The sequence below is a fragment of the Lipomyces doorenjongii genome (assembly GCF_038497915.1).
Source record: "Lipomyces doorenjongii strain NRRL Y-27504 unplaced genomic scaffold V1508scaffold_24, whole genome shotgun sequence".
Classification (NCBI taxonomy): domain Eukaryota; kingdom Fungi; phylum Ascomycota; class Lipomycetes; order Lipomycetales; family Lipomycetaceae; genus Lipomyces; species Lipomyces doorenjongii.
In genome coordinates, this window is record NW_027118091.1 from 181,116 (window position 1) to 194,480 (window position 13,365).

Sequence of the window (13,365 nt, forward strand, 5' to 3'; positions counted from 1 at the left end):
TAACATATCAGCTGTTGCTCAATATTCTGGTTTCAAGACAACATACCTTGCACAAGACTTGCAGTCTCGTCCCTAGTCCACTTCTCCACTCTCAGTCATTTTTTCTTTCCCTCGCTCTCACCGTTTCTGGCCAAATAATTCCTGCGCTGCTCGTCCACAGAGGTGTCACTTATCGGTTTCGAATCTCTGCTCACTTCTGCATTCCAGTCTCTCATTAACTAATTCAATTCATATTACGCCTGCCGCTCGCTTTTGCTTATCACAAAATACATGCTTGCACCGGCCAGCATCGCGTCTGCGCTCTTCTCTATCTAATTATTATTTATTATATTATTATATTATAATAGACCATGTCGGTCCCGCCAATGTCGCGACGCCCCTTCTCTCCGGCCCAAACACCCGCCTCCGCGCCCTCCTCGCCGGCCCACCGCCCCAGGTCGACGGCATCGTCGCTCTCGCTCTCGTCCGATCCGGCTGCCCAGATTTCGTCCTCTTCGAAAATGCCGTCTTTTGGCGCTCAGCATCCTCTCCCACATCCATCCCACTCGCATTCCCGCACACCCTCTATGCCTCCTGCTGCGCCCTTCGACCAAGGCCATTTGCTGGCGACTCTTGGACCTGAAGGCCAGCACGCGCTTGTCGCCCACGAAAAGACTCTCGATCTCTATCGTGCGAACGTCAAGAAGACGCAGGACCCTAGCATCCAGTTTGTCTTTGCGCAGTACCTTATCTCGACAGCAATCGCGCTTCCAAACGATCCGCCCAGGCCTCCGCAACGAAACCGGCGAAATAGTCTTGAGAATCAACGAATCATGAAAAAGAGTGAGAGCACGGTCTCGTCGAACTCGAACAGCAGCGCGTCAAGTCACAGTGTGCCGTCGTTATTTGCTACAGACGACACACACACGCCCTCATCTTCGTCCACGACGAATGGACCTGCACGGCCGACATCCCCGACGCCGTCCACGTTCTCTTCAAACGCCAAAACGACATCGTCCGGTGGATGTGTGCCCGCGAACGTGCACAACCGTGAACTTCTCCTGCGAGAGGCTGCTACAGTCCTGCGTAAACTAGCCGATCGCGGCTACGCGGACGCGCAGTATCTCCTCGGCGACGCGCTCTCATCCGGACTCCTCACGAACGGCCGTCCACATCTCCGCGAGTCATTCGGCCTGTTTGTCTCCGCGACCAAACACGGCCACTCGGAAGCCGCCTACCGGGCCGCGCTGTGCTACGAAGAAGGCTGGGGCACTGCATCGGACGTACGGAAAGCAGTGCAATTCCTGCGTGCCTCTGCCGCAAAAAACCATCCTGGCGCGATGCTCAAGCTCGGTGTGGCGTGCTATTACGGCCAACTCGGTCTCACAAACCACCAAAAGGAAGGCGTCAAATGGCTTTCTCGCGCCGCCGAAGTCGCGAATGAGATCTTCCCGCAAGCGCCATACGAGCTTGGTGCGATTTACGAGACCGGCTTCCTCGATATTGTGATCCCGGACCCGAGCTACGCGGCCCAGTTGTACGTCCGCTCGGCTGAACTCGGATACACGCCCGCGGCCGCGCGATTAGGCCACGCGTACGAGCTCGGCGTGCTCGGATGCCCGCAGGACCCGGCGCTGTCGGTCCACTACTATACCATTGCCGCGCTGGCTGGCGACGCTGGTAGCATGCTTGCGTTGTGTGCGTGGTACATGGTTGGCGCGCCGCCGGTTCTCGAAGTCGATACAGAAGAAGCGTTTGAATGGGCGCGCAAGGCTGCGGACGCGGGACTCCCGAAAGCGATGTATGCGGTCGGACATCTCTACGAGAAAGGCGTCGGCACCCAGAGGGACTTGTTGGAGGCGAATTTATGGTACGTGCGCGCTGCTGAAGGCGGCGACGAGCGCGCACAGGCTCGAATTAAAGCGCTCAATGAACGGCCTGTCAATGCCGTCGATAGCACTCTGTCCGTCAACTCAATCGGTCGAAAAGGTAAAAAGGAGAAGGTACTCTCCGGGTCACCGAATAAATTGAAGCGAGTAGAGTCCGCAGTGCACGCGGATCTCGAAAAGGATAAAGATTGCATAGTCATGTAGTGGTTCATTTTGTGTTTTGTGGTATTATGGGATAGGTTCTTTTTATGTCATGAAAATTGTAATTAATTTTGTTACAGTATGGATATTGAGTAGCATCATCGAGTGGCTTGTAATCGTCGTCCTGTATTTTTGGTTTTCGATTTTATTTTGGCGTATCTCTTGTTTTAAAGTAAAATTACATTTATTGTGTATATGGTTTTGTCGTAATTATGGGCTGTGTCATTTGCATTGTGGTTTTTATAGTTTGTCATTAATGCCATGTCGCAATGTTTCTGCATAAAAATTAAGAGTTTTCAAAGTTGTGTGTAGATGTGCAAGGTACCACCATCATATCATATATAGTTTTCAACGAGAGCCGTTTGGTAATTATCATTCATGTATCAAAATTATCCAAATCGAAGATCTCTTCTCATCAGACATTTATTTAACTATATATTGTTATTAATTTTAACCTAACAAAATACCGATATCGTCCAAACAAAAGTGCATCTAAAATTACAGCATTATTAAGAATACCAAATGCGTATTCAATCTTGTTCATTAGCTACCATGAGTACAACCGTCTTCCAAACCATTTATGCTCGATTTAATCCCACAAACTGTGTTAATGACAGTACTTGCAAGTCCCATAACAAAACAAAAACAAAATCCCAAGCCCATGATGAGCGGATGATGTGAACGTCGGATCATACTGCACGGCATACTGCACGGACCCGCTCTAAACCTGAACATTCACGTCCTCCACAGAATCTATCACGATGCAGCCACAATCACACCATCAAAACAAAGTAAAAATGGGTTGATCTCTACTCCCAGTAATGCCGTAACATGCACGAGTCTGAACTTATTGGGAATGTGACTGTCCATCATCCGGACCATTCGCCGTGCCATTCTTCACGCAACAAGCAGCCTCCGCGCAGCCGTCCACGCACAAACAGCTTTGCTCACCTGGAACAGCCTTGCCGTCCACGATAGGTCCGTACGCATCCCCGTCCGCTAACGGATGATCCATGCTGGCACCGTCGTCCCCATGCACGGATGGTGCGGCAGAGGACCGGTTCGAAAGAGGCGTGTCCTCGAATTCGGGCTGGATAGTTGCAGAATGGATTCCGTATCCGTGCAAACAGTAGCGGATCTGTCTACTTAGCTCCATGTACTCGTCCGCCGAGACCGAAACAGCAACATGTAGACTCGCGATGAACAGATTCTCCCGTAATATCCAGATATGGAAATCGTGCACGCTCTTCACGCCTTGTAGCGACAAAATCTCATCTTTCACGTCCAACATGTCAATCCCTTTCGGTGCTCCTTGGAGCAGAATCTTGGACGCGGATTTAACGAGAGGTAGCGCTGATGAGAAAATTATACACGTGATGACTAGCGAGACCAAAGGGTCGAAGTAGAATCGCCAAGAATAGTCCGTAAACCAGATGAATAGCGCGGTCGCGATGACACCGACGTTGCCTAACGCATCGCCCATGACGTGCAGAAACACGCCGCGCATGTTGAGCGATTGTGTGGACTTGACTGCCTTATTTTTGAGCTTGGTCGAGGTGAACGACGGAGCTCTTGAGACGGGGTGCGATTGCTCGTGACCATGCGAATGGCCGTCGTCGTGGTCCGAAAGCAAATTCGTGCGTTCGTCTACGCTCCCCGCAGCCTCGTACTCCGACGTCGACGAGCGGATATTCGCATCCCGCCGGCGCTGCTGCGCAAGCGACTCCCGCACCACAGCATTCGGCAATAACGCGCCGATTTCCATCGCATCGGTATTATCAACATCGGCGCCGTGTCCATGTAAATGTCCAGCCTCACCGCCATGCGAATGCGAATGGCCATGCTCATGGAACAGTATCAACCCAACGAGATTCGACACCAAGCCCGCACAGCCAACTCCCATCACAAGTTGCGGACTGGTGATAACCTGCGGCTCGACGAACCGTTGGAGTGCCTCGAGGAAAATTGTCAGACACAGTGCGAGCAAGAACACGCCGTTGACGAGCGCCCCCAGGATTTCGGCTCGCTGCCAACCGTACGAGTATTCTGAAGACGCCACACGTGAATTTGCTACCTTGACAGCCCACAGGGCGACGACGAGCGAGAAGACATCGTTGAGCATGTGGAAAGAGTCCGCGACTAGCGCGAGCGAATGCACCGCGTACCCTGTTGTTGAACTTTTGTTAGCACATATCCGGGAAGCGCATGGGTGCGGACTGACCAATGATGACTTCCAGAAGGAAAAATGCCGAGTCGATCACGAGAAGGCAGATGATTCTGCCCTGTTTGCTCAGTAGTGCCATCTCTAATATTGCTTGTCAGTCGGCGCCGTCAGAATGCTGAGCTGTTCGTATTTTGGTAAAACGTGCACGACGGGAGGATATTTCTGCGGTGGTAAATTAGTACTCTTTCAGTTCGATAGTAAACAACATGTTGTCTACCAAACAAGCCGGCTGGCGAGTGTACTCGGTCGATGCCTAGGCGACAAAAGACAAGGGACAGCGAGGACGCTTTACACAAGATCGTTTATCGGCGTATACGAACTAGCTGTGGAAGATAACGGACACGACAAGCTGAGGTACTGAAAAGCGCACACGCATGGATGAAAAATCGGGAGGCGCCGCTGTTTTCAGATGGGAAGATGTCAAAAACGTTCTAGATTGATTCCGCGGTTAGGGCTGTATTCCGCGCAAGGCGCCACCGGAAACCCGCCTCCGAGCTCACCCGATGAGCTCACCCGCAGATTCTCTGTCCGGAAAAGGGTATTACTGATGTCATAAGCGAGGCACCAGCTATTGATACATCTTTTGTAGTTTTGTTAGGATATTATACTCTGCAAACAGAATATCTTGGCCTGGTTTGATCGATCGTTAAATACCTGGAATGGCGTCACTGGAGCGCGCTAAGCACATCATCATCTATTTGGCAGTGACCTGCATAGAAATTGCTCCAAAGCAGCGGAAATGGCATGCCGGAAACAAGACAAAGAGCCAACCCTATTCCTCGACGCCGGCTGTCCCCGCTGGCTACTTAAGATTTTAGATGCCGAGTACATACACTATTTACAAAAACTTCACTAGGCAATCAGGTACCCACTCATATCCTACAGTCCCCTATTTGCAAATATAAAAACCCGCTGCTCTAAGTGCACAATATTATTCCACCACCCCGCCGTCTCCCAAAATCGCGGCCCATATTGTCGCCAAGGAGGTACTAATCCCCCCAATCCCTTGACGCTGCCAATCTCAACCCACTCGTGCTCGCGTCCAAAAACGTTCGCCGGCCCCTTCTCGAAGGTGACAAGCACGTCTATCTCGCCCGCCATGCTTTTCAATTCCTCTGAATTTTCTGTGCGATCATACACAACGTCGTCTCGCGCGAATGTAAATAGAGTGGCACCAGACATACACGTCGGCACGTCAAAATGCACAGTAACATTGCCCAGGACATCACCCATTGCCGCCTTCGCGACCGCTAACTCGTCCAATCGTTCATGTAGGGCTACAACAGCATGGCCACCGGGATAATTCGTGCTCGAAACTGCGAGCATGCCGGCCGAGATCATCAGTGTTCCCGCCACGGACGCAACAAGAGCGATTGTAGCCGCCAAAAAGATGACCTCCTTGCGCATGCGATTCGAGATCCACGTCGCACCAATAGCAGCTGTAAGTACAAAAACCGGAACGACGTACACAATAAACCGCCACTCCTTATGCGGGTGCAAAGAATATATACCAACGAACGCCGCGTAAGGGGCAAGCAATATTGCTACCCTTCGCAAGTCAGCAAAAGCGCTGACGAAAATCAACGGTATCGTGACCGGATTGAGAAGTATTTTAGGGAGATGCAGACTGAAGTACGTATTCCACGGCTCCGTGCCCCAATTTGCCGATTGTCCTTTTATCGCGTTGAAATATAACCCGTAGAATTCGGGCACGAGAGGGAAATCCCAAAAGTACGAGTCTACGAGGCCGGACGCCACAATTCCTAGAATGCCGCCAACCGACCCAGCAAAGATTGTAGAGCTGAGGCTTAGCTGTCGGCGAAGTAAGCTGGATGCGCCAATAGTCGCTGTCAGAATGAGTAACTCAGCCCTGAACACGATCGTCGTAAACGCAAGCACTGTAATCGTCCGCGCTGGCTTGCCACAAATGTAAAAGCTTGTCGCGAGCATCGTCAGCGGGAAAGCAAACATATTGGGCAACGTTCTGCTCGCGTAGTAGGTAATGTGGAATTGCGTGTACTGCAACAATGCGAACCATAATGCCGTCGATTTGCCAAACACTTTTGAGACAGCCCTGCGTAGGTATACTATGCTTGCCCAATTGATCACACCGAGGATGCCGCGGCATATGTACTGCAATGCGAACTTGGACGGCAGAGGGGCAAGTACCTGGAACGGTTTCGTCAGTAACGCGACTGCCAACGCGCCGATAAACGTCCGCGGAACAACGCCAGGAAATTCAAAGTGATCATACTATGTCCATTAGTCGCTACTTATACGTGTTATAGAGATGTTATAGAGATTCGACATACTGCTTGGAGATCGCGCCCGCGCATCAACAAGTCGTGAATCGCGTGTAAGTTAAACGATTCCTCTACCTTTGTGTACGGCGATACAACCAGATGTACAATTATCAGTACTAAAAACAATAAGTCTAATAAGTCCATGGTGTGCAATCTTGCTCGAGACGCAATTGCGTACACTGCCTCGGACAGCAGACTCGATCGCTGTTTGTTGGATGGTTCATTTGTCCTGATGCTCACAAGCCCCGCGTAAGCGAATACAAAGCCCTCACGTCTTACAGTGCAATATCTGTCACAGATTATCTTTAGAGTAATTCCTAACAATATAATCAAAACCTTATACTACTAATGAAATGGCAAGGTGTCTAGCAAACGAACCGTACATTTACAATGCCAAACAATTACAAACGTAACGCCAAAATACAACTTGCCACCAAATACAGCCATCCAAACACTATACCTACAACAAATTTTGTACCATCCCAGACATTCTTAACTAGTTGACCTTTCATCATTCCAACTCACGGCGTCCGTCACAGCCGACACATCAATTCCGGCGCCAACACCACTATGCGTCTGCGTACCACCGAGTTTAGGTTCGACGTTACAGCTCCTTCGGTACAGTACATGCTGATCCTGCAAATACATCTCATGCACGCGATTAACCTCGACGTCCAGCCACGCTTGCAACTCGGGCACTTCCTGGAACCTGTACGGCACCTGAAACCGCTGCAAGTCTGCAATAATTTTCGTCGTGCGCACATGCTTATCAAAGTTGATAATCGGTGAGGAATCCTCCAGGTCGGGATGGAACGTGCGAAAGTCCGAGTTACCTTCATCCGCAAAGGTCAGGTCGGTGAGGTAGACGCCCAAGTACGGGATACACGGAGGGCTCGTATTCCGCAGGAGTGTGCGATACGATGCGTAGTTCTTCTCGTACACAATAATACTCTTCAGTTCCGCAAATAACGAATGATATCGCAGAGGTAATATTTCCCACGTTTTCTTTAAGCGCAAAATTACAGAACTTTGCAGCGCACACGTAATCGCCATCAAACAATTATAGTTTTTGAGCTCGAGACATTTCTCGGCAACACGGATCCAGTGACGAATTGTATTCATACGGACTTTCACGTCACCTGTCAGGATGCTCTCGCCGATCAAGTTCGCAAGGTCTGTCGACAGCGATGACATTGCCTTGACGTTCACCGCCGTGCTTTTTCCCGCCTTCTTCGAAAACTCCTGCCCAAGAAGCTCTTCCGGTACAATCTTACAAAACAACCGAGATTCTTTCACGGTAATCTGTCGTGCTAGTTCAAGTGGGTCGAAATCCAGAATATTGGGCGCAAGTTCACCCTCACGCACGTACCGCGCGACAATTGCCAGATGCAACTTATTAACGATCGGCGTTGGCACAGACGACGAATCAGGCAATAATATTCCCAACGATTTGTCAATCCCAAGCTTCGACATTGATCGCGGAACAAGAGGGTTGTCAATGTTGACAACTTTCTTGGACAAATCAAGCAATCGCGTGCTGGCAAATGGAAGTGCGGATTTCAATGAACCATTCGCAAAGTCAACAATTATTGGGATCGCCTCATTGTCGGTTTCTTTCCGCCAGTGCGACTCCATCCAACCCTTAAGTGCGTTATAAACTCGTAACCTAACAGCCAGCACGTTCTGCTCGTCAGGTGACAATGATATAAATCTGTGTACAAGAGCTTGGGCCAGTGCGACTGGTGTGGTGAATAGACGAAATGTGAGGAAGAACGTGGAGACGAAGAGTGCGTCCGGTGCCGCATTGTTAGCTGTCAGCTGCTTCACCAGTGCTTCGAGCGAACCGCCTTGAACTTGGCCGTCCTCATTATAAATTATCCGATCTTGAAGGTCTGTCCGTCTTTTCTTGTCCTGTAAAGCGTTAGTTTCGCTACGACCATCTCCGCAGCAATATGCATACATTGACTTCTGTGTCTGTATCCGATGGCAAAAGCTCCGGTGCCATATTCCACGACTCGTCATCAATAGAAGTCGCAGCCGTCATCCCGTACGAAGACTCGGACTTTGATGACGACCGTCTAGACGATATACCCAACTGCGAATGCAGTTGGTAATCCAAATACCGTCTATCAACCTCCAAATCGAAATCGCCGACTTGATCGAGCACGTACTTCGACTTCGCCAGGCACAATCCCGCTGTTCGCACGCACGCGACGACGGTGTCAATGAGTTTCTGCGTTTCGGTGACAACGACGTCCTGGTTCTCGAGAGATTGCGCGGCGACGACATCCCGGGCCGCTGTAACAAGTGCTGTTATCCGATTATACATTGCTTCTTTTGCTTCCTCGAGACTGTACAGCATCGGCGACGCCCTCGAGCTCACGGTCTCAACTAAAGCGAGTAATTCCCTGGAGGCATGTGCGGCCCGTCGAGTTGTGAGGAGGATTTTGGCCGGTGCGCGAGTATTAACATAACTACTGTTCAAATATGACCCAAGACAGACAAGAGTGGCATCGTACAGGAAATTCAACCTTGCGAGCGCCGAAACAGGTTGATACTCAAGCGACAAACCGGCACCCGTGAATCCGCCCTCCTCCGCATTGCTAACAATTTCGGAAGCATACTCAACTGGCGGTGTCGATATCAGATAACTATGTTCATCCGAGTCGAAGGAATCGAGGAAAGCGGCGGCGCATTGGAGAATGCGGTATGTATGTTGGACCATGTTTTCTGAAATCGACTTCTCTGGAGACTGATTCTTCACGCAAGACACCAGCTCGGAGACTTCCTCTAATAACGCGTGCCGAGATCCCCCAATAGTTTTGGATTCGCGGACGAGGTGTGAATCCTGACTCAAGCAGTCGGTCCCATCCTGTACGCATTAGTACCATCCTTTTTCCTGACTTCTTTGAAAGCGGACATACGAGCAAACTCCGCACACCGGATACGATCGTAGTGACAGCGATCTGTGAGCTCCGCGCATCCTCCGGCCGCGGATTGACGAGGACATTTAGTATGGCGACAAGCAGGGGCCGCACCTGCTGAACATCGTATGGCTCGCAGTAGTTCGAGGGAATCCATCCGCGCTTGTTAGTGGCAAGACTAGTGCCGTCGCCCCAGCCGGTTGCGTGGAACGAATGGAGGAGAATGAGGTCTCCAGCTTCGAAGTCGAGACAGCCGCCAGCCACAGAAGATTCGAGGGCTGATCGGTCGAAGCTGTGCGTTGCACGTAAGAACGGGTGGTAGGCGACGTAGGTCTGCCCTTGTGGCTCGGATACGGGATGGATGTCGCCTGTTGCCATCTCGGTGGATGCTGGCTATGTAATTACTAATAGTATAATCCAGTGCGATGCTATCCCTTAGTTGCAGTGCGAATCAAACGCGCACCATGAACAAGAATGTCTTGCAATGCGCGATCTATCAGCTGAGAGAAAAGCGAATTATGTGGCCAGAGAAGGAATGAAGCTAAAATCGAAAATTGATCTGTTGGAGTTGAATTGATGTGCGCGGGGCCGCAGAGAATATGATATTTGAGATTACATCTAGGGTTGGGTCTGCGCAGCGGCGCGTGGTCGTAGCGCGAAAACGCCGTCCTTGGTATGTTGGGGCCACCATAATCTGCAACTCTGTACATAAATACAATCATATTTGCTGGAAGTCCATTACTCAGGCTCTCAGTGAAGGTACAATGCATGTCGCCAGTCATGCTACTTTCTTCTAGCTAACTAGCAACTACGCGGCGGTGTTCATCGATAAGCTATCGACCCACGTAGCCATCAGCTACCCAGAATCTCTAATCCATCTGCTAAGGTATTATAGCAATAAACATGCAGGTTCACTATCGATTACGTACTCTATGTATTTATTACCGAATCAAGTAATAGTGTATAATCTGCAACAAGTACTGCATTTTCTATATGTCAAAGTCAAATGAATATATACGCAATGATGTCCCAAAAGCTAGCACCAAACAAACAATGTGATCTAATCAAAAATCCAAAATATTCCACGTGAACCAATGATCAAAACGACAAATCCTCGTCATCGTCCCGCGCCAACAACACATGCAATCAAAATTTGTATAATCAATCCGTCACATTTTAATACTACATTTTTAAGCGCCATATAAACCGAAACCCCAGAAGAATGGGATATCAATCAACAATTGAAAAAAAATTACTTCTTCTTCAATGTTCCATTACTAGCAGTGTCGCTATCTCTCCTCCAAAACTTTTGTTTCTGTGAAATCGACGTGCTCTTGAAGCGCGACAATCCGCCACCGCCTTCCTTCTTGCTCTTGATGATACCATTCTCCCCACCGTTCGTGGTTGCCGCCACTGGGACTGGCGGTGATATCAACGACGCGGGCGTTGACGTACCGTTGCGTGTTAATTTGCCGTTCACCAGTTTAGTGTTTGAATCCGCGGCCGATGGTGGCAATTGCTGTTGGATAGAAGAAGTCGAGGAGGCTGACGAAATCGGTGGAGATGACGCAGACGTCGTCGTAGTCGATGACGGAGATGTAGGGAGAATAGATCCTTGCGGTGCAGCAGAAATTGGAGACGACACGATAATCGGTGTCGCCTGCTTGACGGGTGATAAGGAGGCTGACGATGCCGCAGCGGCGCCATACCTCCGCGCTCGCTCGTATTCTTCTTCCGAAATCTCTTGGTAAAACAAGATATACGCGCACGCAAGTCCTGGTTTGTCACCGAAGAAGTTCGTCACGTAGTCGTCGTCCACGCGCTCGACCATCTCGTCATCAAACAACAGCCACCCCGCGTGCTCGGTCTTCACAATCGACACGTAGTGGCCGTGATACGGACCACCGCCAATATGCACGACCACCGCATAGAGCTCGTAAAGGCGGTCTGGATCCTGAACATCTTCTGTCGTGTTGAATAGTCGAAGGTGGTACGGGAACATGACTTTGTGGAACAGCTTCACGTTTCGCTGCATGTCCTCCGTGAACTTGAACCGTTTGAGATGCAGAGCGAGAATGCGCGGTAGCCGGTTGATCTTCATACGCTTTTCAGCCTCCTGTAATCCACCGCAGCAATCACAATGGAACTTGTTCGACTCGCACAGCATCTCCGACGCCGAAAACTGCCGCAGACAAGACGTGACCGACGTATGCTGCTCCAGGTCGATCGATAGATCCAAAAACATTTCGTCGCGTCTTGACACATTCTCACAAGTAAGACACTTTGTCTCTGATGTCAACAGCCCTTCAAACAGCTCGTGCACCCAACGCGTATTCGAGACCTGCTTGCGGTTATTCTGCGCCCGCAGCTTGCGCTCGTGCTGTTCGACATTGTCCACGATCTCATTCAGCAAAAAATTAAAAAACTCGTGGGCGTCCTGATGCATCGACGATCGGAATAGCTCATTTTGTCGCTTCAAAACCTCAATCAACTTCGCCGGCGACACAATACCTGTACGACTCTTGTTCTCCACCATAGCCTCGAATATGTCCTTCAGCGTTGTGAACAAGCTTTCCTCCATATTGTAGTACTGGTTCATGCTATGGTCCATATTAATAATCGGCCCATTTGTCAGTGCTGTCTTCTTCTTCTGCTCTGGCGTGGTCGAGTCATCCCCTCGCAACGGAAGAGAATTCGAAATAATCGCTGACCCACCACCGAATACGGTCCCATTCATCGGAGATCCACTCCCATTGTTAACAACCGCCGCCGGTGAGGCGGTCGATCCTCCGCTCCCGCTACCATTACTCGAGAGTGCCGAAATCACGCTGTTAGCGCGCTTGGCCTTTGTGCCGTTCTTCTTGTCCTTCACAGTCTTATTCGAGTTTTCTGCCGCCTCTTTCTCCGCCTGCTGCTTCAGCGCAACGAGAAACGGGTGGGGATTCACGCCGGGCACTGACGTTCGGCGCGGGCGAAGCTGGCAGGTTTCTGCGGGTGGATAGTTGATGATCGCATCGCGGAAGGGCTTGGAGTAGTATAGACATTGCAGAACGGAATTGCAGTAGCAAGTATACCCGAACTATGGAGAGTGTTAGAATGCAATTGCCGCGTGCGACTTATTTATTAACAGATACACACGTTTTCCATGCCAAAAAACTTGTCGCTGCCATCTTCCTGCTGTGGAAGAGAATCGAGACCATTAGGGATGCTTTTTTCATCGACTTGCGCAGTGGAGGTGGCTGCGGTGGAAGATAAAGATTTGTTGGGGGAAGTGGCGGATGACGGCGAGTTCTAGTAGTTCGTTAACACTGTACAGATATTACTTGGTTGAGCGGCTCCGGGCGTCATTGGGTGGCAGTCCGAAGTAGACCACGCGGATAGCTCCAAGGCAGACGGGCGGAGGAGGCGCGAGATATCGCGAATTCTAGAAAAGGGATGCACGTACCAAGGTGTTCCCGCCCCGCCGCTTGAAGAAGGACATTGGCTAGGCAGCAGTGTTGCTAGATAGGCAGGAGAATAAGAGAATCACTGAAAGCGAAGAAGGTGATGCAAAATGTGCTTGACGACAAAGAATATAGGGTGGAGACGATGTCAGAGGGGTAGAGTTGACGTGTATGGAGAAGCGTGGGGAACAACCCTGTACAGTCTGCGCTCCGATACAACCCCCCCGGGCACTAAATTGCGTGTCGATTTAGAGAGGGCCATCAATAAGCTCAGGACCGAGGCCACACAGCTATACTAAATACGGCAGTCTGTCTACTGGAATGGGCACTATCGGCGTGACGCTAACTGTATACAGCCTGGCGCAGATGCTATTGTGCGGGGATGCAGCCCTCCTGGCTTCC

At 50.4% G+C, this 13,365-nt stretch overlaps 5 protein-coding genes across 5 annotated transcripts; 1 reads left to right on the forward strand and 4 right to left on the reverse strand.

Moving 5' to 3' along the window:
- Window positions 1–46: 46 nt before the first annotated feature.
- V1508DRAFT_417437 (uncharacterized protein) lies at window positions 47–2,449 on the forward strand. The gene has a single exon (XM_066940343.1). It carries the CDS (start codon window positions 351–353, stop codon window positions 2,070–2,072), a length of 1,722 nt encoding a protein of 573 aa, XP_066795869.1. The 5' UTR covers window positions 47–350; the 3' UTR covers window positions 2,073–2,449.
- On the reverse strand, window positions 2,445–4,664 carry V1508DRAFT_417438 (cation efflux protein). Its single transcript, XM_066940344.1, has 3 exons — window positions 4,511–4,664; window positions 4,291–4,455; window positions 2,445–4,235 (listed from the first exon to the last, which is right to left on the reverse strand). Exons 2-3 carry the CDS (start codon window positions 4,370–4,372, stop codon window positions 2,917–2,919), a joined length of 1,401 nt encoding a protein of 466 aa, XP_066795870.1. The 5' UTR covers window positions 4,373–4,455; window positions 4,511–4,664; the 3' UTR covers window positions 2,445–2,916.
- Window positions 4,665–4,946: 282 nt separating this feature from the next.
- Window positions 4,947–6,811, reverse strand: V1508DRAFT_461872 (Alg9-like mannosyltransferase family-domain-containing protein). The gene is made up of 2 exons (XM_066942821.1): window positions 6,606–6,811; window positions 4,947–6,546 (listed from the first exon to the last, which is right to left on the reverse strand). The coding sequence occupies exons 1-2, from the start codon at window positions 6,738–6,740 to the stop codon at window positions 5,173–5,175; spliced, it is 1,509 nt and encodes a 502-aa protein (XP_066795871.1). The 5' UTR covers window positions 6,741–6,811; the 3' UTR covers window positions 4,947–5,172.
- V1508DRAFT_455811 (ras guanine nucleotide exchange factor domain-containing protein) lies at window positions 6,799–10,122 on the reverse strand. The gene is made up of 3 exons (XM_066942629.1): window positions 9,521–10,122; window positions 8,557–9,468; window positions 6,799–8,507 (listed from the first exon to the last, which is right to left on the reverse strand). Exons 1-3 carry the CDS (start codon window positions 9,896–9,898, stop codon window positions 7,089–7,091), a joined length of 2,709 nt encoding a protein of 902 aa, XP_066795872.1. The 5' UTR covers window positions 9,899–10,122; the 3' UTR covers window positions 6,799–7,088.
- A 321-nt stretch (window positions 10,123–10,443) lies between these two features.
- V1508DRAFT_417443 (uncharacterized protein) lies at window positions 10,444–13,156 on the reverse strand. The gene is made up of 3 exons (XM_066940345.1): window positions 12,966–13,156; window positions 12,659–12,811; window positions 10,444–12,599 (listed from the first exon to the last, which is right to left on the reverse strand). The coding sequence occupies exons 1-3, from the start codon at window positions 12,999–13,001 to the stop codon at window positions 10,773–10,775; spliced, it is 2,016 nt and encodes a 671-aa protein (XP_066795873.1). The 5' UTR covers window positions 13,002–13,156; the 3' UTR covers window positions 10,444–10,772.
- Window positions 13,157–13,365: the final 209 nt, after the last annotated feature.